This window comes from Molothrus aeneus, chromosome 10 (genome assembly GCF_037042795.1).
Source record: "Molothrus aeneus isolate 106 chromosome 10, BPBGC_Maene_1.0, whole genome shotgun sequence".
Lineage (NCBI taxonomy): Eukaryota > Metazoa > Chordata > Aves > Passeriformes > Icteridae > Molothrus > Molothrus aeneus.
The window spans coordinates 1,821,429-1,846,708 of record NC_089655.1 but is presented as its reverse complement, the minus strand read 5'-3'; the positions used below and the strand labels follow the sequence as shown (position 1 = coordinate 1,846,708).

General features: G+C 43.1%; 1 protein-coding gene across 2 annotated transcripts in view; it reads left to right on the top strand.

The window, feature by feature from the left end:
• LOC136560524 (glypican-5-like) overlaps positions 1-25,280 on the top strand; it is a 378,454-nt gene that overhangs the window by 277,758 nt on the left and 75,416 nt on the right. For both annotated transcript variants that reach the window (XM_066556402.1, XM_066556401.1), the window contains one exon: positions 779-929. In XM_066556402.1, the coding sequence (XP_066412499.1) occupies positions 779-929 (151 nt within the window). The remainder of the gene's footprint in view (positions 1-778; positions 930-25,280) is intronic.

The following is a 25,280-nucleotide window of genomic DNA, read 5'->3' as shown; positions in this document are numbered from 1 at the left end:
CAATTGAATGACAGAACTTGAGGTGGCTGTGGAGTTTGAATGGAAATGTGTAATAATTTTTTAATTTGTCTCTGCAAATCATAATTAATAATTAATTAATAATTAGAGTTTAAGGGTTTAGAATATAGTTATATATTTAAAGCAAGATGGAGGGTTTAGGGCAGAGGCTGCTCCTTCTTCTTCATCTTCTCCATGGGTTTGGGTGGTTTTGTGTAATTGGATAAAAAGTCCCCATTGTGGGCAAAGGTGGTTGGTTATTGGGTTAAAAGTAAAAATAATTTAGGTGTCATTTCTTAATTAGACAGTTTATCCTTAAAAGGCCTTGTACAGAGAGAGAGATAGGACTCCATTTTAGTTTATTACAGTGAGGTGCTGTAGAACTCAGGGTTTGTGAGACTGTACCATAGATAAGCACTAATAAACATCTGAGTCCCAACAAGAAATACCATCTCATGCATTTAATCCTGACCCTGGCAGAAAAGAAGCAAAGACTCCCCAGCTGTAGGAGCAGCACTCCCTGTGGTGGTACTGGTAGATGTGATGTTTTCAATTAAAAGGTTGATAAGTGCCCCTGGTCATCTACAGTGCAGAACATTTGGTTGCATACTCTGTTATTCCGGAATATTTGAATGCCATTGCCAGAAACAGCCTCCAGCTTGAGGAGCTGCTCTGGAAAGTGCATGAGAAAGTGTTTGTTGCTGTATAAACCAGATGGGTGCCAGGGGTAGAACTGTGTGAATGCTCTGACCATGGTTGTTTGTCACTTCTTCCATTTCAGCTGGATGCTGAGAAGGCCAAGCTGAAGCTGGAGAGATGGGGACCCCGGGATGCTGGCAGTGGGGCTGGAAGGAGCGAGGAGATGGAGTCAAGTGGAGACTGTGATGATGAGGATGGCTGCCAAGGATCTGGGGACAGGATGCACACAGCAGGTAAACACAGCTTCTCTAGGCACTTGGAGAGCTTAGAAATTCCTGTGTCACAATTAGGTGGACAGAGCTAAGACTTACAGTGCTTGAATTGCTGTCAAAATCCTACTAAATTCAAAGGATTGGAATCTTAATCTGTGAAGGGCTGCAGTAAAAATAGAATGATACAGACAGTAACCCAATATAATTTAACACTTGGCATGCAGATAAAAGACTTAAATGTAGAGTGAATAATGTCTGCAGTGAAATCTGAATCACAGGAATGCTGAAGAGCCTTCCTGCATAATGTGGGCCCTTCAGATAAATAGACAATTGATGACCTTATAGAGTATGCTCTGTTAACATAAACATTTATTTATTGCAAAATCATACTGAAGGATGATCCAGAGCTGGTTCAATGTATATATTCTTGAAGAAAAACCATAAGGAATACTGTGGGGTTTTTCCTTAGTGGTGAGCTGCCGGTTAAATGAAATTTCTTGACAGTCTCAGATATTGCATTCTGCAATATTTATTCATTAAATTACTTGGATAATATGTCAGCAAGTGTAGAATCAGCTTCAATATCTAACAACTTCCACAAACATACTGGCAATATGATATGTAGTTAAATTCTTTCAGTAACTTAATAAAAAGTAAGATGTTTCTAAATACTTGATATTATGGATTTACCTCATCTCTAAGTTCTGATTCATTTTCCCTCACCAAAATGTGACTGGTTTAATTTACCATAGTGTAAATATAATGCGGATTGGATGTGTAAATACATGAAATACAGGTATGAGAGTGCTGAAAACAATGCCCATTGAGATGGCTGGAGTTCAGGTAGGTTTTAAACTGCTGCTTGATTCTGCTGAGATCCACAAATGCCTTTTCCTTCTCCCTTTGCCCCTGAGTGGAGAGGGGGAGGAGGTGTCTCATACTCAGGTAAGATTTGCAAACATGCTGTGATCAGCTTGTGGTCAAAACTTCAGCTGTCCCTGATGTGAATATTTGTTCAGGAAAACCAAGCTTAAAGGTGTACTTTGGAATGTGTGCAAAGTGTTACAGGTAATTACAGTGCCAGCTTATAAATACTTGAATTTTAGTTTGCACTGATGGTCTGTGTGATCAGGGTATCATCACACAGGGACACTGTTTTTAAAAATATTAAGTAATTACAACTGACAGATCAAGCAGAGGTTTTCACCATCTACTCACCAATATATTTGAACAAAGGAACTTGGATACAATGTTATTTGAAAACTCTTTGCCTAACTTTTTAATTGTTTACTGTATTTCATCCATAAGCAAAGAAAAGACTTGTAGAGGTTTTAGACCTTGGGGATTTAGGAAGATAAATACTGTAATATGACTTCCTCTCTGTGTGGAGCAATAGAAACAAAAGCCAGGTGCTTGGTAGTCTTCAATGAACAACCAAACTATTAATACACAATTTGGGGAGGATATGTATCCATGCTTCCACAGACAATGGCAGAGTTAAAAAATAAAATCTTGAATGCTTTCAAGACTTGACTTTCAGTTGGCTTTAATAACAGAAAGCTACTTAATGTTACTTTTTCTCCTTTTTTGCAATCTATTTAATTAAAATATTTTATGCTGATATCATCCTGGATTTAAAAGAATTATATTTATATAACTGTCTGTTTCAGAATTTAGCAGGGTGTATATCCAATTAAAAAGGTAGTTAGAATAAATTTTAGAAAATGGTATTGATTCATAACAGAAGAATAAGTATTTCATTGTGTGACAATAGTAATGCTCTAGCATAATTAGCTTTAAAATATTGTACTGTATACAAGCCACTAGCAGTAAATCTCTTTTCCATATCTGGATACAATTAAGAGATAAAATGCAATAATCTCATTATGGAGCTGCTTTGCTTTAATAGAATGTTAAAGAAAAACAAACATCAGATTAGTTGAATTTCCCCTTGCTGCATGTCTGTGAGATGATGTTGGCAGTTGTACAGCCTGTGAACTTGTATTTCCTAAGCTTTAAACTCATCCAGTCCATCTACCCCTTGTTTTGTGGAAGTGGAATATGACAGCATTGCCTGTTCCCTGCTTGCCTGGAAATTGAGTGGTGAGCTGGCTCTAAAGGCAAATCCCAAATGGAGCCCTGGTTTGAAGGGTGGTGAAGCCAGTGGGAATGGCCTTCCAGGTGTGGCTGAGACACAAGGAGAGCTGTGAGATGCCACCGAGCTCTTTGGGGCATGGTGGAGCATGGAGTGACACAGCAGGACAAAAGGAATGAAGAAGGAATAAAAGCCTTTCCAAACACACTTTCTGGCAAAGCAGCCATGCTTTTAACAACAGGCCCATGAAAAACACAGGAAAATATTTTAATGTCAGCCTCTAAATTGCAGAATTGAGAATGTAGTAAATATGTACTACATCTGTCATTTATTCAAAACTATATGAAAATTATATTTACTGCTCTGTGTGTTGAGAGCATTGCAAAAGACTGAGATTGCTTTTAGTTTTTGAAAACCTACTGAATGCTCATTTCTTTCCACCTCCCAGGAAAGAAAAAAATCCTTTTCCTTACTGCTAAATGACCAAGAATTTCATCAGTATATGGGTGACCATCATGAAACATTTCTGTTCATAGCTATTGGTAAAGATCTCCCCAGACAGGGTCCCCTGCTGACTCCCCACGTTGCTTTTCCAAGCTGCTAACAGAGGGCTGTGCTCCTGGGACTTGGATTTCAGCCTGTCCTGAGTGGGTGAGGGCTGTGCTCCTGGGACTTGGATTTCAGCCTGTCCTGAGTGGGTGAGGGCTGTGCTCCTGGGTTTTGGATTTCAGCCTGTCCTGAGTGGGTGAGGACTGTGCTCCTGGGTTTTGGATTTCAGCCTGTCCTGAGTGGGTGAGCACAGAAGTGATTCCAGCCAGGTCACTGTAACAAACACCCTTTTCCCTCTCTTGGTTTTTATTCCCTTTTGGTTGGGGTTTGCTCTCTCTGTAGTTCAGCTCATCCTGCAATGGACAGTACAGTCCTGTCCTTTTGTTTGTCACTTTCTGGCCTTTGAGACTCATGTCTGCATATCAATTAATCATTTTATTTTATGTCTATAATTAAGGTACATGGCTGTCTATTAGCAAGTGCTGGGATTTTGTTTGTGTTTGTTGCAAATAAATCTTTGCTTGACCCATCCACTATTACCTGAAAAGATCAACACTTCTTTCATGTTAATGGGCTTAATTATCTATTCTATATCATGTGTGTTTATCCATGTCATTTTTAAATGAACAAGATAAATTCTCAGGAAATCAGGATTCTCTTCAAATATTATGGATGGTGGAAGATGCTTTATAATGTGCTGTTCTCACAGGCCTTACCAATTACCCTGAGCATCTCTTCCTGGGGAAAGCTGTGGGAACAGCAGTTTCTCAAGCAGGCCCATGTGTTATTTGTTGGCAAGTCCCAACTTTTTAATGACAACATCTGTGAATCATCTTGGAACAAAGCTTTGTTGGGAGAGATTTAAGAAGAGGAAAGCCAGCCATGTAAATCTGGAGCATGGATGGGGAAGTTACTCTGTGGTTTGTCCTGCTGCAGTCCTGCAGGTTTCTAGGCAGAAGGGCAAAGCAGAATCTTAGGCTGAACTTTGCTGAGCCCAGCCTGCTCACAGAACCAGATCTTACATGGTTCTGATCACAGTGTGAGTCCACTGGTGTCAGTCCTTGTTCTTTAACCCTTACATGAAGGTGGGGATGCTGGAGAGAGCAGGGAGTGCTCAGTGCCCTGCAGGATTGAGGGAGAGAAATGAGAGTCCTGCTGCTCGAGAAAAGAGAGCAGCAACAGGTTCACATTGGTCCTGTCTCTGCTGCCTCCTTTTCAGAGGAGAAAAATGTTTGCTAAAAAGTGGGAAGGAAGCTTGTGCCAGGAATTCCAGTTCCCAGCTCTGTGTTGGGATGGGGCCCCACCCAAGCAATGACAGCCAACATTAAGGGGTCAGTTCAGGGAAATTATCAGGTGATTCACTCCTAAACAAAGGTGGAGGAAATGTTTAGGCCACAGGAAGGCTTAAACCTGAGTTTAGTGCAAGGCCAAAGCCAGCTGTGTGGAGGTCGTGGAATCCTGTGGTGCCAAGGCTGTGCTGACACCACTGTGGCACGAGTGCATGAGCACACCTGCATGCAGGGACACCCAGGTGTTCCTGGATCCCTGTGTCTTAGGCTGGATGTTTCACACAGCCTGTGCAAGGCAGAAATTCATCCCATTCTGTCTTGAGGAGCCTGAGGCAACATTGTGCAAAATCCCAGGGAGTGGAGCTGTCCTCTGGTGAAGGAAAATACAGCTTAGTCCATCCTTGAACAGAATAGACAACCCCACTGGACAGAATAGACAACCCCAAATGTGTGGTGTACTTGAACTTCAGATTCACCTCTCTGGGGTCAGAATCTCTGTGGCTCAAAAGGCTCAGCCCTCAGGTGGGAAAGGTGTTAACCCCACTCCTTCTGACATACCTTGAAACTTGAGATTGTTTGGAAATGGAAATAGGGAGCTTTCCTTTGGCCTGGCTCACTGCCTTGTTCCACATAGAGCTGGGCTTCTGCTGTGTCCCCGTCCCAAAAGCAGGGGGTGTCCATGGATAACAAGTGCCTGACCCTCAGGCACAGCAGATTTTTTACAATACCTCCAATCACGTCTGTCAGTGCAGGCATTCAATGAAAACACATCCTGGGACATCCCAGCCAGACTTGGACCATGACTGTGGCCTAAATGTGTTTTATTACTGTGATTTTTGCCAAATGCTTACCTAATCCCAGGAACAGTTTTATTCTGTACTTCTTCCTAATTCCTTCTGATACCTTCATGAAGCTCCCTCCCTTGAACAAGGACTTTCACATTTTGGACATCCCAGCTGAACATCCTGCCTTATTTGTCACAGATCATTGCCTGGGTAGGAACCTACAACAAATCTACTTGGAACATTCAGATGACATGATTCCAACTCTTTGCTTTCTTCTTGGCTGTGTAGACAATTCCCAGCTTTCTGCTTATCTTTCAGAGTATCTGAAGATATTATCCTCCTTGTAGATTTGTTATTTAGGGCTTATGAGAAGGATGAATTTTTGCCCCAGTATGCCTTTACAAGTGCAGACAAGTAAATTTTCTTTTTTCTTACTGTCTTCTCTCTGATCTGTATCTGCTCTCAACAGCAATGGAAAGTTAATGTGTTTCTCTGACTGCTTATGAATGTTTCCATTATCAGTTTTTTCCTTTTGAGTATCAAGATTCTTTAATGCTTTATTATGTTATCATTCTCCCAGCTTGTCAGTCTTTTCTTGGCATCAGTATTACTGTGTGACCTGTCATTTTAATCATCCTTCATTTCCATTCCCCGTGTCACAGGCTGCACTTACACTTGTATTTATCCAAATACGCAGTTGTACAGCTGCTGATTTTGTAATTATTAGTACAAAACATCAATATTCTGAGATCATAATATCTGCTGGCAGTCAGCCATGCTCGTCAGCTTCTCATTGCCACATGTCCTCACAGATGATCCTGGCTCACAGAAATGCTGCATTTTCAGTCTCTTCTATCTTCTGCCTAGAGAAACCTCTCCATCACACCTCCTCCCCATCCTGCTGCCTTGCATTGCCATTTTTCTACATCCTTTGTTGCTCAAGACATTTTATCCCCAACTCTGTTTTTAGAAAGCCTATAAATTCCTAGATTGCCCTCAGCATAAATGCCTCATTCTGTCCTCAGAACAGCACAGTAACATGTTAAAGCCTTACAGAAGTTTGATTCTCAGGAAAACTCCACCTTATCCTTGCCATTTGGGGTGGTAGAGAGACATGAGCCTCTGTCAAGAGGAGGAGAAGCAAACCCTGCCAGGGTCTTCAGCATGTGTGGGGGAGAGTGAGTGGTAGCTCCACAGCTGGCAAATTTCTGGCTGTGGCTTCTGTTTTAGGATACAGTTTGGGAAGAGACATGGGAGCAGAGAGAACCAGAGAAACTAAAATAATCCAATTAAAAATAGAGATTTTTGATTATTTATTTGAACTTGGGAAGGTCTGGTCCTGAGATGAGTGGCTTTGATGTCACAGTGGTGTCCCACCATTCCCTCCTGGGTACACCTGGCTGAGGAATTCTCTGGGTGGCAGTGGCATTTCCTGCAGGCTCTGCTCTGTGCTGAGGGCCTTCAGAGGAGGGAAGAGAGTGTTGCAAGGGGGGAGAAAAAGAGAGAAAAAAAAAGAGAGCTAGAAGGAGGTTTCCTCATCTCTGTCCCTGGGTAAATCTATTTTATAATCTGCCAATACAGGAGTAAGTTTTGTGGGGTTTTTTTTTGTCGTTTAGTATAATTTTAACTGAAATGAACACAAGAATTTTAGAATCATTCCTCAGCCTTCCTCAGCCTCAGCGTTGATGTGACAGTTTGAAGTGTAAAGGAATGGGATCTCAGCTCCTTCAGATTCTCACTCCCAGACCTGAGGTGAGAGTTCCCAGCACCACCAGGGCTCCTGCTTAGATCCACTCAAGACAGGAATTTTTGCCAAGTTGTAGAAATGACTTTCTGCACAACCAGATAAACACATCCCCTGCAGGAATTTCTCCTAATGCTGAGCAGAGCAGTAGCTAGAGGAACAACAGACTGTGTGCCAGCTCTGTGACTCTCTGAACAGCTTTGGTGCTATCTCTGGTGCCTTCAAAGAGGCAAAATGGTAACTGGGGAAATGCAATTTTACCATTTCACCTGAGAAATGTTAATTGCAGCACATTTCTGATCATCCTAGCAGCATTTAGACAAAATTAAAAGGTAAAGCATTTTAGTTGCTCAAGGTACCCTAAGCATGTTCTGTAGGACGAAATTAAACATTGGAGAGATCAGGATAAAGATATTTGGGGCTTAAGTGTCTACAGTAGTTCTGAATAAGCAGCCATCAGGGACTGCATTGGAGATCACTGAAGGGTAATGAGCTTTTACCAACTTTCTACTAAAAATATTACCAGTAATCTCTGTCCCTTGAACACACTTCTTACAGCAGAACAATTTTTACTGCCCTTGTCAGCAGTATTTTATCTGGTTTCTTTCCACAGGAGTAATTCCATGTGTACATCTATTTCTGAGATGGGTTTTGAAAACAGCCCCAAACTGAAAACTCATTGATCTCATTTTCCAGTGAGTTCTCACTCAGCAGCATTTCTCACAGGTATTAATGAAAAGGAATTCTTTTAAACAGGAGTGTCACAAAGCTGAATGATCCTAAACAGGACCATAGTCAAACCACAAAGAGCATGAAGAAAAAGAAGCACCTTGGTGTTTGATGGCAAAAATATGAGAAAGACAGGTTTCTAAGAAAAATTGCACTGCTAAACACATGAAGCAGGACATTTTGATTCAGGCTGTGGGGGCACTCTGCAGGTGGATATTTTGACCCCAAAGTCGTGGTGCTTTTTTCTGGGAATGTCATTTGAAAGAGCAGGCTGGCACCCAGAGCTCACAGGTGGAGAATAAAACCAGTCCTTCACATGGAGCTCTCGTGAGGTGTGTGGTTTGCATCCTTCTGACAAGAAAGCACCTGAGAGCTCCAATATCTTGGTCATTCCACACAGTGATAGGGTAAATGTGAAGGCTGAGGCAATCTGCCCCCAAAACATCATAAAGCTAAAATTAATTAAGAGGAGTTAACAATGAAAGGTCCTTCAGATTGCTCCAAAACAGATAACTCATATTGTTTAATGGAAGCTTGTCACCATGATATTTTCTGAAAAATCCCTTTGCCAGGATTTCTTCTCCTGGGAAGTTGAGAAGCCTCAGAGAAAAATGTAAATAATAATTATGTGATTGCTTCTCTGTGTTTTGCTGCTTTGGAGTGTGGTCTGGAGATTGTTTATCCAACAGGTGAATGTTTGATTGGTTTCATGTGAGTTGCTTTTAATTAATGACCAATCACAGTTTGGCTGTGTCAGGACTCTGGAAGCAGTCATGAGTTTTTATTATTAATTATTGTTAAGCCTTCTGATGTATCCTTTCTCTTTCTTTAGTATAGTTTTAGTAGAGTATTCATAATATAATATAATATAATATAATATAATATAATATAATATAATATAATATAATATAATATAATATAATATAATATAATATAATATAATATAATATAATATAATAATAAATCAGCCTTCTGAGAACATGGAGTCAGATTGTCATCTCTCACCTCATCCAGGGGACCTCACAAACACCACAGGAGCTCCCTTTAAAATATCCATGCCATTAGATTATAAATTCTCAAAACAATCCTGAAAGCCCAAGGCAAATGTTCACCTGCCAGTTGGTTTTGGTGCCACACAAGGGAGGAGCACTTAGCTGGCCAGAGCCAGGTGACAGGGACATTGTTTCTGCTCCTTGTGCTGCACCTCTGCCTCCTGCCCTCCTCACCTTTCTGCAAGGAAGGAAGATACTAAAATCAAATCCTGGGCCTTGTTTCTTCCAAAGACAAATTCTGCCAGGTTAATTAAGGTAAGGTTATGAATTACTGCAACCTTCAAGGCTTTAAGAAGCCCTCTGTCATCTCTCATTGCTCACAACAAGTGCAAGGCAGGTGGTGCGCTGCTTGGCAGTGGAAATAGAACTGAAAGTTACTGACAAATGAAAATACACTTTCTGTTTTTCCCTGCTGACACCTTCCCTTGTTTTATGGCTCAGAAGGAAAGCCTAAGCAGTGGCTGTTCTTATAGAGGAGGAAAAGAACTGCTCTGGTTTGTTTTCCCTCCCTCCTCCCTCTTTTGAGCCAATGTTTCTTGGGGGTGCTTTGTCTTTGCTTTCAGGGAGAAGCTGCCTTGAGCACACCAGGTGCACATTTGGAGGTTTTCTATTCCTTGATTGTCCATTTTAAGGTAAAATAACACTCGTTAAAAGAGTTCTGTTGTGCCTGAAGCCAGCAGATATGCCATCAGACTGTCTCAGCTGAGAAATTTAGGATCAAAACAATAGCCTGAAAGCAAGCACAGTTTAGTTTTACAGTAACAGAGAGCACAGCACAACTGCTCTGTGCTCTAGACTCGATTTACTACAAAAAGAACAGAACTTCAGGCTAAAGTATGTGACATATCAACAGGATCAAGAATTTATAGGGCTGGATCTGGCTGCCTTGAGATCAAGGTACTTTAAAATAACTTAAGCCAGCTGATGATCTTGCATGTACCTAAATACCTTCCCTGAAAAGTGTTCAAAGATTAAGCACATTATTCCTCAGCAGGTGGTTTTGCATCTGGTTTATCCCACAGTGTCTCCTGACTGCTGGTTCTGGGAGTGTTTATTTCTGTCCTTTGATCCTGAAAGCAGCCAAGTAATATTTCCCTGAAATCTCCAGTTTGGACAGGACAGCTGACACCTTTCAGAGGCCTTTTAGGGTGTGTTGGGCTGTAACATCACCCAGTAGCCCCAAACTCAGGAACCAGATTTAACTTGCAAAACAGGGAAGTTAGGAACCTTTTTGGGTTTATATGAGGTGTGGAGCCTCAATCTGTACAAACAGGGTGAAGTCACAAATTATGGATGACTGAGGGTCACAGTTCTCAAGGATGGCAAAGTCAGCTGGATACAAGATCCTACAGCACTTCTGACACTGCTGTTAGTCTGCTTTCCTCTATTTACCTCCAGTAATTGCCCCTCATGTTTACTTGTATCAGAAGCTTTTATTTTTCTAAATTGCGTTCTATTCCTAGTTCAGGCTCCTAAATATCACAATCAGAAAATGTTTTCTTTCCTTGTCTTCCTGTCTTTTAAGATTTAGACAGATTGTCTGACATACTTTAGGTTGTCTTCTTTAATCTCCTTATTGTGCTTGTTCTTTTCTGAATGCCTAATAGTTCATCCAGCCAAATTTGAACTATTTCAACCTGAAATAAAAAAAAAAAAACATAAAGAACCAAGCAAACTTTGAATATGACAAAAAGTTATTTTCAAATTATGAAAATGGTTTTGGTTTGGGGTTTTCTTTAATCTCTTGAGGTATTTTGTGTCACATTAGTTAGCTTATCTTCTAAATAAACAATCCTGTTAGGTTTGCAGATCAGTCTCCACTTCAGCAAGATTTAAATCCATTTCCTGCCTTTATGCTTTCTGAAATTATGCACATTCTTGATCCAGGTGTGATTTGCACAAGCAAACCTCCCTTGAAGCAGCAACCTGCCTGGGCAGCTCCATTGCCCAAAAAGGGTGAGACACACTGGTCTGGTGCCCTTTAGGAGAAACAGAATGAGCATTTTGGAAGAGCTGAAAGCTGTAAGTGGATATTCTGGGGAGCAAACTCCAACTTTTGAATATGCAGGCATTCTGTCACTGTGCAGACCATAAACTCTCACCAGATGAGGTGGGAATGTTGAACAGTGGTGAGGCAGGTAGCACACAAGGGAACAACTACTCCTTCAAAGTTTGTTCAATTTACTTGTGAAAGTCATTGAATATTCTCATCACCACAGCTTTAGCCCACTTACCATGGAATTGCTGCCCACAGTTCGCAGTTAATTCAGAGAGAAACAGGACTGGGTCAGTGTGGGCATGGAAACCTCTTGGGATCACCAGAAAGTGGAGGGAGACACTGAAATCAGCTGATAGAACTGTTCCTTGCACAGAGAACCTTAGAAATGCTCAGCTTTCCAAACTATTTGCCATTCCTCTCCAAATTAAAGAGGTTAAAGAGAATTTGCTCCTGCAGCATTGCAAGTGCCTGGTAATAAAACATCATCTGATATTTATAGCCCAGAATTAAGAGTGGTGACTCAGCCACACTGCTGACCATTTGGTAGTGAAGTCCTAATAACCCAATCTGGAGCAGCAGGGAAAGGAATGGCTTTCTGATGTGAAGTCAGACAAGTAATTTCCTATTTAAAATTTGATTAGATAAAATCTTTTGAACATGTGCTTGTAAAGCAACAGCCTGGTTAAATATGTATGGAGCTGCAGCAGGACACTGCTCCAACAGCACAAAGAACATTTGCAGTAACCTGAACGTGGAGGGGCAAGCACAGTGCCCTGGGCTAAACTCCTTTAGGATAAATCTCTTACACAATAGAAAAACAGTAGAGCTGATGGGGGAAAAGCAGTTTTCTTCCTGTTTAAAAACCCACAAATTTGTTCTCTATTGAAAAGGTTTCATTTTGAAAAATGGAAACATTTGTTGTACGTATGCAATTGGAAGAATGTTAATTTCAGGGGATATTTTTTGTAGGTTTTGAACACAAAAGGGAAAATATTGATTCAAGCTGGAATATTTTACCCCTTGCAAATAATATATAGCTTTTATAATAATAATAATGTATAGTAAGCTTGATATTTTTAGCCAGAAAGTTCTTGATTTAAAGGCATTACATTCTAAAATTCACAAGAAAGAATATAAAGGCCAGAAAAAAACAAGATGGGGGAGTTTGACCTGATTCTAACCCAGTAATTATCACTGGGGATTTTGCTTTTGACTTAATGAGACAACAGTTTGAGCCAACAAACAAAGGGCTGGATTCTGCTGCCCTTCTCCCTCCTGCCCAGGGTGGTAACTCTAAGGCTACTGCAAAGATGCTTCCCATGGTGACCTGCAGCAGTGAGCTTGGCCTGTGCCACAGCACAGAAATTCCATTGCTTAAGGTTAAACAACTGTGACCCTGTCTTCTTTTGATATCCTGATTTATCTAATTTACACAGGTCATGGCCCCTTTGAAACTCAGCTATTGATAATAAAATATCCTCTCAAAAGTGGGATGAAGCCCCAAATCTGGGATACAGCTCCATTGCAAGTTCAAGCAGAGAATCCATTACAGTAGTTTAGTACAATTGCATCCAGGCAGGAAGATTTTATCACTTATCATAAAAAAATACTTGCAGAACAGTCCTGGGAATTGAAATATTCATGTTATATTCATGCATTAAAAAATTACTATTTTTGAAAATGACCAACTACTCATGTTCACTGGAAGTAAGTTTTTCTCTTTCTCTCTTGATGGAGCTCTACATTTTTTATTAAAGCCATGGGAACATCATTCCTTTTGTTGAGTCCTCAGTGTGAGAAACATCCCTGTGTTCCAGCGGTGTGGCCACTACCTGCTGCACCTGTGCTCATTCCATGGACCTTAGGGGATTTTTCTTGGAAGTTCTTAGCCTTATCCTTTGCCTTATCCCTGCCTCTCCAACCACTGTCCCTGCAGATTTCATTCCAGCCCTCCAAGGGCTGCACAGGAGCATGGACCCAGCCAGGTGCTGCCTGGGTTTTGCTTTTCCAAAGCAGAAGAAAAGCCCTGAGCATCAGCAGAGTCATGAGGCTGTGTCATACTCAAAGCCTCACAATTGGAGCCTTTTCTTGGAGCTGCAGAGCAGTTCTGTGGTCGGTGTTGAAACCAACAGGGCAGGAGAGTTTTTCTCTTTTTAATGCTTTTATTAAAAGTGTTTAGCTCAAGGTTGGGAAGCACAACAGGTCTGCCGTCGAGAAGGATGGAAGGAGAAGAGCAGGAGGAATGTACAGCTTTGTCTAAAGGGCAGTGCTGAGGGGCCCATCCTTATGAGAGCATTGGGTATAGCCCCAGGTTTCCCAACTTTTGGGTTTTCCATCCAGGGTCTTTCCCTCAGCTGAAGTCTTCCTGCTTAGGTCGAGGGGCAACAAAGGTTTTCAGCATCTCTGCAGGCTCGGCACTCTGTTCTTCACGTCCAGACATCACTCTAATTTCTTAATTCTGTATTGGCTCGTTGTTTTTGGGGTCTTTTTGGTAAGTTTGGTGGAGTTGCCTCCCATGGCATGCTGGTCCTGAGGTTATTTTGCATGCCCTCTGATGCCCCCCCCCCATGTCCCCTCCCCTCACTGTCCGGGGAGAAGGAGAACTTAGCCCCAGGCAGGGCCTTACCCATACAAAAGGAGCAATTAGCTACAAGGACCAGTGATTACAATAACAAACAGGTAGAACTCCACCTTGGCAACAGCTTGTCCAATTGGTTCTGCAACTCTTTTTTTCCCCAAAATATTGGCAGATTTTTTGTTTATAACAGCACTGTCAGGTTTTTGTGTTTTCCCCTCAGACAGGGTGGAATATGGCATTGCCCTGTAAGAGAGCCAGACAGCTTCTCAGCTACCTCACCTCCTCTGATGCCTTGGAATGGCTCCCTAGAACAGAGGCTGGACAAGGTTCAGAGAATAAAGTGGGCATTTATTAAAGCCCTTCAAACAGGTTCACCTTGGGCAGCCACAGCCTCCCAGAGTCTACACCCAAGCTGGACAATGGGCACCAGTTTTTCAGACAATTACAAGTTTGATCCATTTACATATCAGGGGTTAATCCCTGAATTACAGCTTCAGCTAATGAAGTCATTTACCCCCAGTTTGCTCCCTCCATTCACTTTTGTTTGTCCTTTTTGTTGCCTGAGGCTGTGGGGTGTCCTTGGATCTCAGGTCCAGAGGGATTGTTTTGTCTGACCAAACTGTGAGGACAGTAACTCACACTCTGTGTGGAGTTTGGAGTGATGCACTGATGCACTACAGGATCTGAAAAATATAAAAGCTGAAGTCCTAAGGCATCACTTGCAGTCCAGGCATTGCCTCTGCAGTTTCAGTGGCTGCACATGGAAGAACTCTCTCCTCTCTCTCTCCAGCCCACAGCCACTGCTGTGTGTTGTTCCCTGTGGCTCCTGATCCTGTGGGGTTGGGAATGCAGATTTTCATGGAGCAGTGTTTCCTGCTCAGGTCCCTTGGTGCTGAGAGGGGACTCCTGCCCTGGTGAGCAGCATGTGAGATTCCTCTGAGCACAGCATCCCTCTGTGGTTCTGCCCTGCTCCAGGCATTCTGCTGCATGTGCAGTCCTCCACGCTTGAGTAGGAAGGCACTGGCTGTCTCCAAACTGCTTTAAGCCTCAACATAAACTCCACATGGATATCATGAACTGAAAAGAGCTTTATCAAAAGAAAAAAACAAAAAAAAAACCCCCACTTTAATCACGTTCCAGAGTCCTGACATGTTAGCATGTCCTTGACAGCTTGTCAGTAAATGAAAAAGATGTGTGACACTAATGGGGACACTGCAGTGCTTCGTTTGGGTATCACACCCAAATGCATCACTAGGAAATGCCCCATGGGAGCCTCCCCATTAATCCAAGAAAAGCCCCAAGAAATCAATGTCCATCCATGGGGCTGTAAACCCCCAATCCTTTTGAGTTCCCACAGCAGCCTGGGCACTGTCAGCTGAACTTCTGCTTTAAAATCACTTTGCATCCTCTTTGTCGAGCACATTTGCATAATCTGTATCACAACAAAAATTGGAAGTGTGTTGTATCAAAGGAGATTTGAAATGAATTTTTTAAACTACAGATTAATCATAAACTTCTTTTTGCAAACTGTATGAAAATGCATTGCAAACTGTAAAGAAGTCTATTCAAAGGAGCAAATACCCAACCAGAGAAAATATTTTTCTATCTGTATAAATACACTGAAACCCTATCAATCTGCAGGATACATCAAAAGGCTTTATAAGAAATAAGCAAATTATAAATTCCTAGAGTGCCAATTTTCTTCCACAGATTATGCAAACGTTATGTGTGCTTCAAGTAAGGTTGCATTTTATTAAAAATGTAACTCATGATAAAATAGATGTAACACTTGAATAACGATTTCAAATTTATATTATTCTCACCTTATAAGATAATATTGAAAAAGTGAATTGGGCTAACACAAGTGTATTCATTATGCATGAAATCTCTATTTAGTCTGTAAAGTGCAGAGCAGACAGATAGTGGCCATTTTCTGCTGCTGTAATTACTGTGTCACCATTTGTGAGGCATTTATGTAAAGTACAATGCTTCTGACTAGCCATAGACAAACTCTCTGCATCTGGTTAAAAATCAAATCATTGTTTTCCAGTCCTTTATGTTCAGCTGACACTGGAGTGCAATGTAATCCACCACCACTTACATAATCAAACACCATCCCTTTCTGTAATGTACATTCTTTTTAGATGGACTTATGGATCACACACCTTAATAATGTAATTTTTTAAAAGCAGAAGCCTATTATAAAATGGAGATCCTCCTTTATTTGTTCCCTCCTGTTACAAAGAATCTTGAATACTGGCACAGGTGTGTCTTTACTCAAGGGTTCTTTCCCCTGTTTTGCAGACAGGTGCCTTGGTTTTTGGTGCAGGAAACTTCTCTGTGTTTGCTGTGTTCCCCTGAAAGAGCCTTAAGGTTAAGTCTTTGCAATGATCCTTTTCCCCACTGGTCACAGCTGCAGGGTAAATGCCAGCGAGTTTAGAAGGTAAATAGTCAAAAATCCTGCCCTGGTGAGCGTTCAGGTCCTCTGCTCTTTCCACTTCCCCCATGTCACACATGTCAGTGGTTCCTGGGATTTGGGACAAGCTCATAAATCCCCTCCTGAGACAGAAGGATTTCCCATTCCCATGCTAGTCTTCTCTTTGGGACTCTAAGTCTGCAGGGCCACACTGAGCTCTGGCAGTGCCCATGGAGCTGGGTGGCCATGGCAGAGCCACAGCTGGCAGGGCCACAGCTGGCAGAGCTGTGTGACCATGGCAGAGTCACATCTGGGAGAGCCACAGCTGGCAGAGCTGTGTGACCATGGCAGAGCCACAGCTGGCAGAGCCACAGCTGGCAGAGCTGTGTGACCATGGCAGAGTCACATCTGGGAGAGCCACAGCTGGCAGAGCTGTGTGACCATGGCAGAGCCACAGCTGGCAGAGCCACAGCTGGCAGAGCTGTGTGACCATGGCAAAACCATGGCTGGCAGGGCTGTGTGGCCGTGGCAGAGCTGTGTGGCCATGGCAGAGCCACAATTGGGAGAGTCACACCTGGCAGGGCTGTGTGGCCATGGCAGGGCTGTGTGGCCCTGGCATAGCTGAATGGCCGTGGCAGAGTCACACCTGGCAGGGCTGTGTGGCCATGGCAGAGCTTTGTGGCCATGGCAGGGCTGTGTGGCCATGGCAGAGCTGAATGGCCGTGGCAGAGTCACACCTGGCAGAGTCACTTGGTTTTGGGTCACACCTGGCAAAGCCACAGCTGGCAGGGCTGTGTGACCATGGCAGTCACACCTGGCAGAGTCACACTGGCAGGGCTGTGTGGCCCTGGCAGCACTGTGTGGCCATGGCAGAGCTGTGTGGCCATGGCAGTCACACCTGGCAGAGTCACTTGGTTTTGGGTCACACCTGGCAGAGTCACACTGGCAGGGCTGTGTGGCCATGGCAGATCAGTGGGATCCCTCTCTGCCTGCCTGGCCTCAGGAGCTGTCCCCACAGAAGCAGCAGCTAACAGCTGTAATCTGTTTTCTCCTGGGGTCTGGAGCAAGTCACTCCTCACAAATGCTCCCTGCATTAGCGCTGCTCTCGTGCAACGGAAGGCTTTTGTTCTTGGAAAGCATTAAGGTGTTATGAGCTTAAGGAGATTTGTCCTGAAAGGAATTTTGAGAAAATTGCCCAGCATTAATGCCTTAAAATGCCCATCATCAAAAGCAGCATGGCTAAACTCCCAGGCAGTAGGTGGTAATGTAATAATTGATGCATCCCTGGCAAGCTCACACCTTTTTCTTGAAAATGCTGCATTAATACTTCTTTTTAATTCTTCATGGGGCTAAGGTAGTGCAAATGTGTTCATCTGTGCTAAGGAAATCTGGTTGTTACATGATGTAGATAAATTCATTTTGATTATTGCCTTGGTTTAAGTGAATGCTTTTTAGGAAAAATACACAAATATTGTGAAGTTAAATGACTGCCGATTAATAATACCGTGCACCAAGTTGGGCTTATTTTTAACATATTTGTTAGAGTTGGAGACTTCAGTAATGTAATTTACCAAAGCAAAAGTATCATTTCAAAATGGACAACCGAAGCATTTTCCAGAAATCCAAATTGTGCCTGTAAATTAACAAAGCCTCTACATGAGAATTGGTCGGATACTTAAAGTTTTATTTAGCTGCCAAAGCAGCTGTCTGTACAGTAAAGGAACTAAATGGTTGCACTCATCTTTTTTTTTGTTTGTTTTTTTTCCAGTTCAGTCTAATAGCTTGTCAAATAGTTTTGGGAGTAAATCTCAGGAAGTGGTGAGGTGCATGTGGTTAGGGCTTTCTTGGGGGCTTCCCTTGAGACAATTTCTTGAGGAGGAAAACCAATTGGCTGTGCTGGCTGGAAGCAGATGTGGGAGCATGTGTGCATTAATGGCACTGAGAACTTGGAATACTGGCTGAAACATCAAGGGTTAAGATCAGGGTGTGTGTAAATTTCTGTTTAATGAAATAAATCACCTTTGAGCTGACTCTAAGGAGAGTTTAGAGTAGCTCTGCTGGAGGTACCAAACACCCATGGCATTTTTTAGGTCTGATTCCATGTGGAACACTCCCAAGCAGGGGCACAAAGGGTTTGTATTCCCTCCAGTGCAGAGAAATGGGAGCCCCTAACCCCATGATGCTCCCAAAATATCATTCTCCTTCTGCTGTCAACTAGCAAAATCCCTGGAGATCTCCCACAGTCATTGTTTCTCATCATATCTCATGGAAATTGCTGAGAAATACCAATAATTAGGAAAAAGCTGTGCTAAGTTCTCCTCTTTTTCAAAGCCTCTTCCTCAAATCTTCCCTTTTACTACAGCCAGACATAAAATTCCAGACTCTTAGTATGCAGTATGTTAATACAGCTCCACAGGATCTGTCATCTTAGTTAACATCACCTGCCTTTAGTGTTTCCATCTTTTGAATATGTATTAAAAATATCAGACAAATTTTCAATGCAATGGTTTATTAGCAAAAAAAAATTATTGCTGTATGTAATAAAGAATGTACATTGGTATTGTGTGCTCTATTAAAACAAATTTACCTTCAACTTTAAATAATATTTATTTCAAAATTTAAAGCAGGTCATCTTTGAAGATGAACAGACATGGCCCCTTGCCAAAAAAACAATCAGATTTTCTGCTGCAGAATATATAGAAAATCATAACAAACTTAATTACCTGTACCACTGCTAAAGGCCCTTCATATCTTAGCACTCTTGAGATTTAGCAGATTGTATCACATCTTCCTGATTAGCAATTATGACTGAGAAACGAAACATTCTGACTTTTACTGAAATTTTTAAAAAATGTTTGGTTTTAAAAGAAGACAATCTGTGAACAGCCTTGATTTTAAACTGTAATGGCTTACAAGAAGTGTTGAAATTTCAGTGCATTTTCTCAAACTACCTTAATTGTGCCATGTGAATAGATAGCAGCATAGTTTTCATTTTCTCAGATCTCATCCCTTCTGACCTCTCCAGAGGTCACTGTCTCAGCCTGAGGATTTGGGGCTTTTTTATTATTATTATTTCTTTTTAGGTTTTTCCTCACAGAAAACTTAGTACAATGATCCATTTTCACAACAGATAGCAAGAATCCACTCAGTACTCAAAATCTCTTTTTTATCTGAAATTCCTGGGCACCTTTGTCAGATGAGCATGTCTGAAGATCTCAGCAGTGTCAAATGTGAATTTCTTTGAGGGACATGAGGGCAATGCCTGGGTGCTGGACAGGTTACATGGGAGGAAGGCCCTCCTGGCTGAGCCAAGGGAAGGAGCCAGGACAGCCTTTGATACAGAGTGCTGGGGCTTGGGGAGCAGCTGAACACTGCAAAGGGCAAGGCTCTTCTTGTGGCTGTGAGCTGTGAGCCCATGTTTCTGTTTCTGTTCTTTGTTAACATTCCCTTGGTATTGCTTATGGGTAAAAAGTTAAACCCTAATTTTCTGGCACTGTCTCAGAAGCTGTCAATGGCTTTGGATTCAGGTATTGGCATTTTTCTAGGCAGAAAAGAACATATTCAGTGTATCCCCAGAGTGCCCTTGCTGCTCACACAGCTCTGGGGGCTCACAGAGCCAGCTGTCCCTGCTCCTCATTGTCCCAGCCCCCTTTGGTGTCCCTCTCCAACTCCTGCTTTGCTGGGCTCTGTGTTGCCTTTCCTGCAGCTGTGCCCAGGCTGAGCTCCATGGCTTGGCTTCCTTAAACATTCCCTCCTGGAACTGCTGCAGCCTGGTCACACCCATCTGAGCACCATAACTCCATTTCAGCCTAATTCTCTGCTAATTCTTTGCAAGCTTTCAGTGCCTATCAGAAATAACTTTCCCACATCCTCCAGACACTGTCCTTTCTCTCAGCTTGATTCCAGTTTCTGCAGCCTGGAATCCACAAAGGAAATCCCTCTCCCAGTTCCTCTGGCTCAGTCTCAGGTTGATTTTTGGTATCTCACATTATGCCCTTACACTCCTTGGTGATTAGAATCTGCTTAATCATCTCTTTTTTTCCTTTCTCTCAGCTTGAGAGATTCCAGTTTCTGCAGCCTGGAATCCACAAGGAAAATCCCTCTCCCAGCTCCCTGCTGGCTCCAGCTGCAGCCAGACTGGCCAAATGTGGGGCCTGGACAGCAGCAGCTGATCAGGGCAGGAGCCCTGAGCCCTGTGGACTCTGGCTGGCCAACAGGAGCAGTCCCCAGGGGCATTCTCTTGGTTTGGTTGTGATTTTGGATGAGAGCAGAAATGAGATCTCATTGGTGTGGAGAGAGCTCAGAGTGCTGATCTTAGCATTGAGCAGTGCCTGGGAGTGGGGAGGGCAAGGGCAGGGCTGGCTCTTTGCCTTCCAGAGGCTCCAACCCACAGAAAAGCCACTGCAAATGCTTCCATCTCTCTCCTTTACAGCCAGGGCCATTCCTGTGCCTCATTTCAGCTGACTGCTGGCTCTAGAGCAGATGAGAACAAGCTTTGTTCCTTCTGAGCTTTCTCTTGCACCACACCAGGCTTCCATAATGTTTCCTGCTGTTGCAGTGGGATCACAAGGGATTTCCCCACTGCCTGCCCATGCAGCTCCCTGCTCTGCAGAGCTGTTGTGTGCCAGGGGCTGGTTCTGCTGCCCCTCACTCTAATCTGAAGGGGGGAGGTAAAGGACAGGGACTGGGGGCTGTTCTTGTTGACTGGTAACTCTAAGGCAGGTTTGCAGTCAGTCTGCTGCCCAGGGTGCTGTGGTATCATGTCACATCAGAAGTCAGATTATCCTTGCTAACCCCCTGCTTTTCTGAGCAGGTGGCATTCTGAGCAGAGCCTCTCACTGAGCTGCAGCTCTGGGCCCAGCCTGGCTGGGTCAGGCCTTGCTGGTGCACATGTGCTCACACCTGTGTGCAGGCACAGCCCCAGCCTCTCCGAGTGTCTGCATCATGTGGGATCCCAGCAGTGCCCTCCTTTGCCTTATCTTCAGCATGTGCTTATCAGCTGAACTCTGTTTGCTTTTCCCAGGGTCAGATTACTCTTGACTTTAAAAATCAACACTTGTTTAATTTAAAGTAATTTTCAAACTGTCACCGGAGTGCCAGATGCAGCAACTGGCATCATCCTCTGTCACAGACATCTTTTATGGAAAAATCCTTTCCTTAGGATTTTTCCTCCTGAGAAGCTGAGAGGCCTCAGGAGCAAAATGTTACCAATGGTTATCTGCTGCTGTGGAATGCAACAGGTGCAGCTGGGATTGGGCTCATGGGGTTGTTTCTAATTAATGGCCAATTACAGTCAGCTGGCTCGGACAGAGAGCCAAGCCACAAACCTTCGTTATTCATTCCTTCTTATTCTATTCTTAGCTAGCCTTCTTATGAAATCCTTTCTTCTATTCTTTTAGTATAGTTTTAATATAATATATATCATAAAATAATAAATCAAGCCTTCTGAAACATGGAGTCAGATCCTCATCTCTTCCCTCATCCTAAGACCCCTGTGAACACCATCACAATCCTGCCCCTCCTTTCTTCTCTTCTCTCCTCTCTAAAATACCAACACCAATCAAGAAGAAATTGGCAATATTAAGTCTAGGAAAGAGAAAAAAATAGCCAAAGAAAAATGGCATTTACAGGTATGTCAGCCCAATATATCAACCCACCTTAAAGATCTGAGCCCAGAACTCATCCCTGCTTCGTTTGCCATCATATTCATAAGTGTCACATTTATAGCTCTGTATTATTTGAAGTTGCATTTTTAATGTTGAGGAAACTATTGTAAAATGTATTGCAATACTTAAACATTACTGTGAAAGTGAAAAATGGATTTTTCCATAAAAATATACTCTCTTGTGGAATTATGGTCCTAGTGAAAATGTACTGCCTTTCAGCCTGCTTCTTGGATAGTGTGCTAATATTCTACCTAGATGTATTGTCTGCAGGCACTGGACACAATCCTCTGGGTGTGCAGAAATTAGATAAGGAATAATTCTTTTGTATAATAGCATCCCTTGGGTAGTTTCGTGTGCAATACAGTAAAATTCATTCAGGTTCTCTCCATCGAGCTTATCTGCTGTCCCAGCACTGGAGTGTTCTTTTCCTGCCTTTTACCTGGGCAAAGCTGTTCTCTGACTTCATTCTGTTCAAGTCCAGCATGGGTGATTTACAGAGCATCATCCTGGAGTCAGCCTGTATCATCCTAAGTGTTTTTGCAACAGGTGACTGCTGGGTTAAGTTGAAGAGTTAAAAATAAATGTGCCCAAAGCAGGCTAATCTCTGCCTGGTTTAATATCCTGGAGCACTGCTCAAAGCTTGGACCCCATCCTCAGGAGAGCTGCTGGGCCTGACCTGGCTTGTTTACAGTAACCTATAATTTAAATACCCTCTTACTCATGGGATGGTGTCTGTATCTTTTTAAATATAAATTCCCACTTAGCCTTCTCTTTGAGGGATCCATGCAGTTAAGGCCTGGTTGGAAGGAGGAGAATCTCTGCTGCTTAATTTGAGCTGAAATGTTCATTGTCCAGTGCTGGGAATTTGATTCACTTTTCCCCTGTTTGCTGAAAATACCTTCAGGCCCTTGCTGGCATGGTTTGTACCAGAGAAGAGAGAGAATACCAGAGAATACCATTGTATTACCTTCAGCAATACAATCTGTCTCTTGCTCTAAAACGTTTGGAAGGCCAGAGCACAAATCAGTCTTGTGGTTTCCACCCTTATTCCCCTACAGACACCTTGTGCCCTCAGCCAGGGTTTGTTACAGACTTTGATGTAATCACAGTTAGGCCTGGAGTTGTGACTGTTGTGGTTTTCCAGCAGAGACATCACCATGGATGGCTGTTCATGGTGCATCTCTGGTTTGTAGTGCCTCTCCCTGGCAGAGCATGGCACATTGGGCCATTTCCATATCCATTTCCTGCTAAGACATTCCAGTCTCTGTTTCCAGTTGTGCATATTCACTGTCATAATCACAAATAATCCAAAGCTGAGAGACGGTGTGAACCACATGGTGAACAATGAGGCAGCTCCTCTGCTGCTTTACTGTTCTCTTTTAACAAATCCAGCTGCAGAACATCTGTGTCATGGGCTGTCACATCTGTCACCGAGTCTCAGGTTGACTTTTGGTATCTCACATTCTGCCCTTACACTCCTTGGTCACTAGAATCTAATTAATCATCCCTTTTTCCATTCTTTGCAATATCCCACTTATTTTGGGTGTTCAGCTGGGGTGATGGTTTTTCCTTGATGCCTCCAGAGGCCCTCAAGTGACACCAGACTGTGACTTTGTGTATTGCCATGAACACCTCCCATGAGTCCTGTGTGTTAAACCCACACTGCAAACTACAGTCCTGCTTCTTTGGAAGTGTGCAGTGATGAGGAAATACAATATTCAGAGCAATATTCAGAAGAGAAGGCTTAGGTCCCTTTAATAGGAATAGGAAAAACACTGGGAGTGTGGGGCCTGGGGAAGGGTTCACACAGAGCACTCATTTTGGTCCCACTCATCTAAATGAGTTGTACAACTCATCTAAGGGAGTTGTTACAGCTTTTACTGCACTGATGTTTTCTAACTATAGTTATCCTGAAATTTTAAGATGAAAGATCATTTTGAACAGAGTGGGTTTGAGTTTTAAGGCAAAAACTCCCGAAGTGCTTGTGGCCAGTGGTGCCATTTGATCAGCTGAGTGTCACTCGGTGTCACTGAGCCCCAGCTGTTCTGCTCTCCATGTCCTGTGGCAGATTCTTTCCTCACAGTGGATTCCCATGGAGATGCACCTTGCTCATGCAGGGCTTCCCATCAATTTGACACTTTTCCTGGTGTCTGAAGCTGATCCTGGAGGCTGAGGATGAGGTGAGTGCTGCAGAGGGCCATATAGACCTTGTGTAGCTGACAGTAAATGATGACAGCCTCTCTTCTCAGCACCTCAGACCAGCAGATATTGTCAATCTTTTCCCCCTTATGTCAGAAAGTTCCTTTGATTCATGTGTGCTCCAGGTATTTGGTGTAAAATACCCTGTCTGGTGCAGCTTAGAGCATGTCACAACCTTATCTCTTTCTGCCTGCTCCAAGCTCAAGAAGAAGGAGCATTTTGGCAGGCAGCTCTCAAGGATGCAGTGAGTGGGTGGCAGTGGCAGTGTTCCACACCAGGTTTGCTGTGAGCTCTCAGTGTGGCACAGAAGGTGGGACAGAGCTGAAGGGTGTTTGACTTCCCCAGTGAATCTGCACTGGGGTACTGGATGGCCACAAGGCCTCTTCTAATATTTGTGGTATTTCCTTCCAAACAAACACAATTTTCTAGGACTTGGATAGTGATCTCTAGCCCACCTACTTACATGGTATCAATTACAGGTCTATTGGAGCTCCTTAGTCTTTCATCTTTTTTTTTTCCTCATTGTGCCCCCAAGACTTGTTTTCTTAATTTTACAGCTGGAGAACTGGCATAGGGAGCCATTGGGAAATAGGCCAGTCATTCCACATGAGTTCTGTTTTGCATTGGTTTTAAGTGAGACTCTTTAAAATATAATTAAAAGCTTTATTGTTCTTGATTAATATGCTGCTCTGTTTCTACTATAATGCCACATTATCCATAGTGCTCCTCAGCTATTTTACGAATGTTTCTATGCTGTGTTTGTTTTGGCAACTGCTGCCAGATGTTGACTCTATGAAATCTTTCCAGCTTTTTAAAAGCTGCATTGCTTTTCTGTCTAGAAGATGCATCCATGCCAGGATGCTGTGACATGAGGAATTGCACTTTCACCTGGGGGAGCTGGCCTGTTCCCCTGGTGTGCCAGGCTGCAGGGATGGGGGGCAGAGCAGGGCTGAGATTTGTGCTGCCATCTCCCAGCACCAGGACTAGCACCAGAGCCAGGGTCTCCTGATCCCTGGATGTCACCCCACTGTGCTGCTGGTCACTGAAGTGATAACCTTCTGGAGGGGAGGTGATAAAGGGAGCAGAATGACCAGCTGCACCCACTTCAGAGCCTGATAGGTGATAAATGACCAGCTGCACTCACTTCAGAGCCTGATAGGTGATGAGCACTGAAACAAACTGGGATGGGGACCCCTTAAGTGTGTGTTTTAGTCCTGGGGATCTCCAGGTGGAGAGGAGCCTCTGTGGAAGTAGCATGGGGTGTGAGCCAG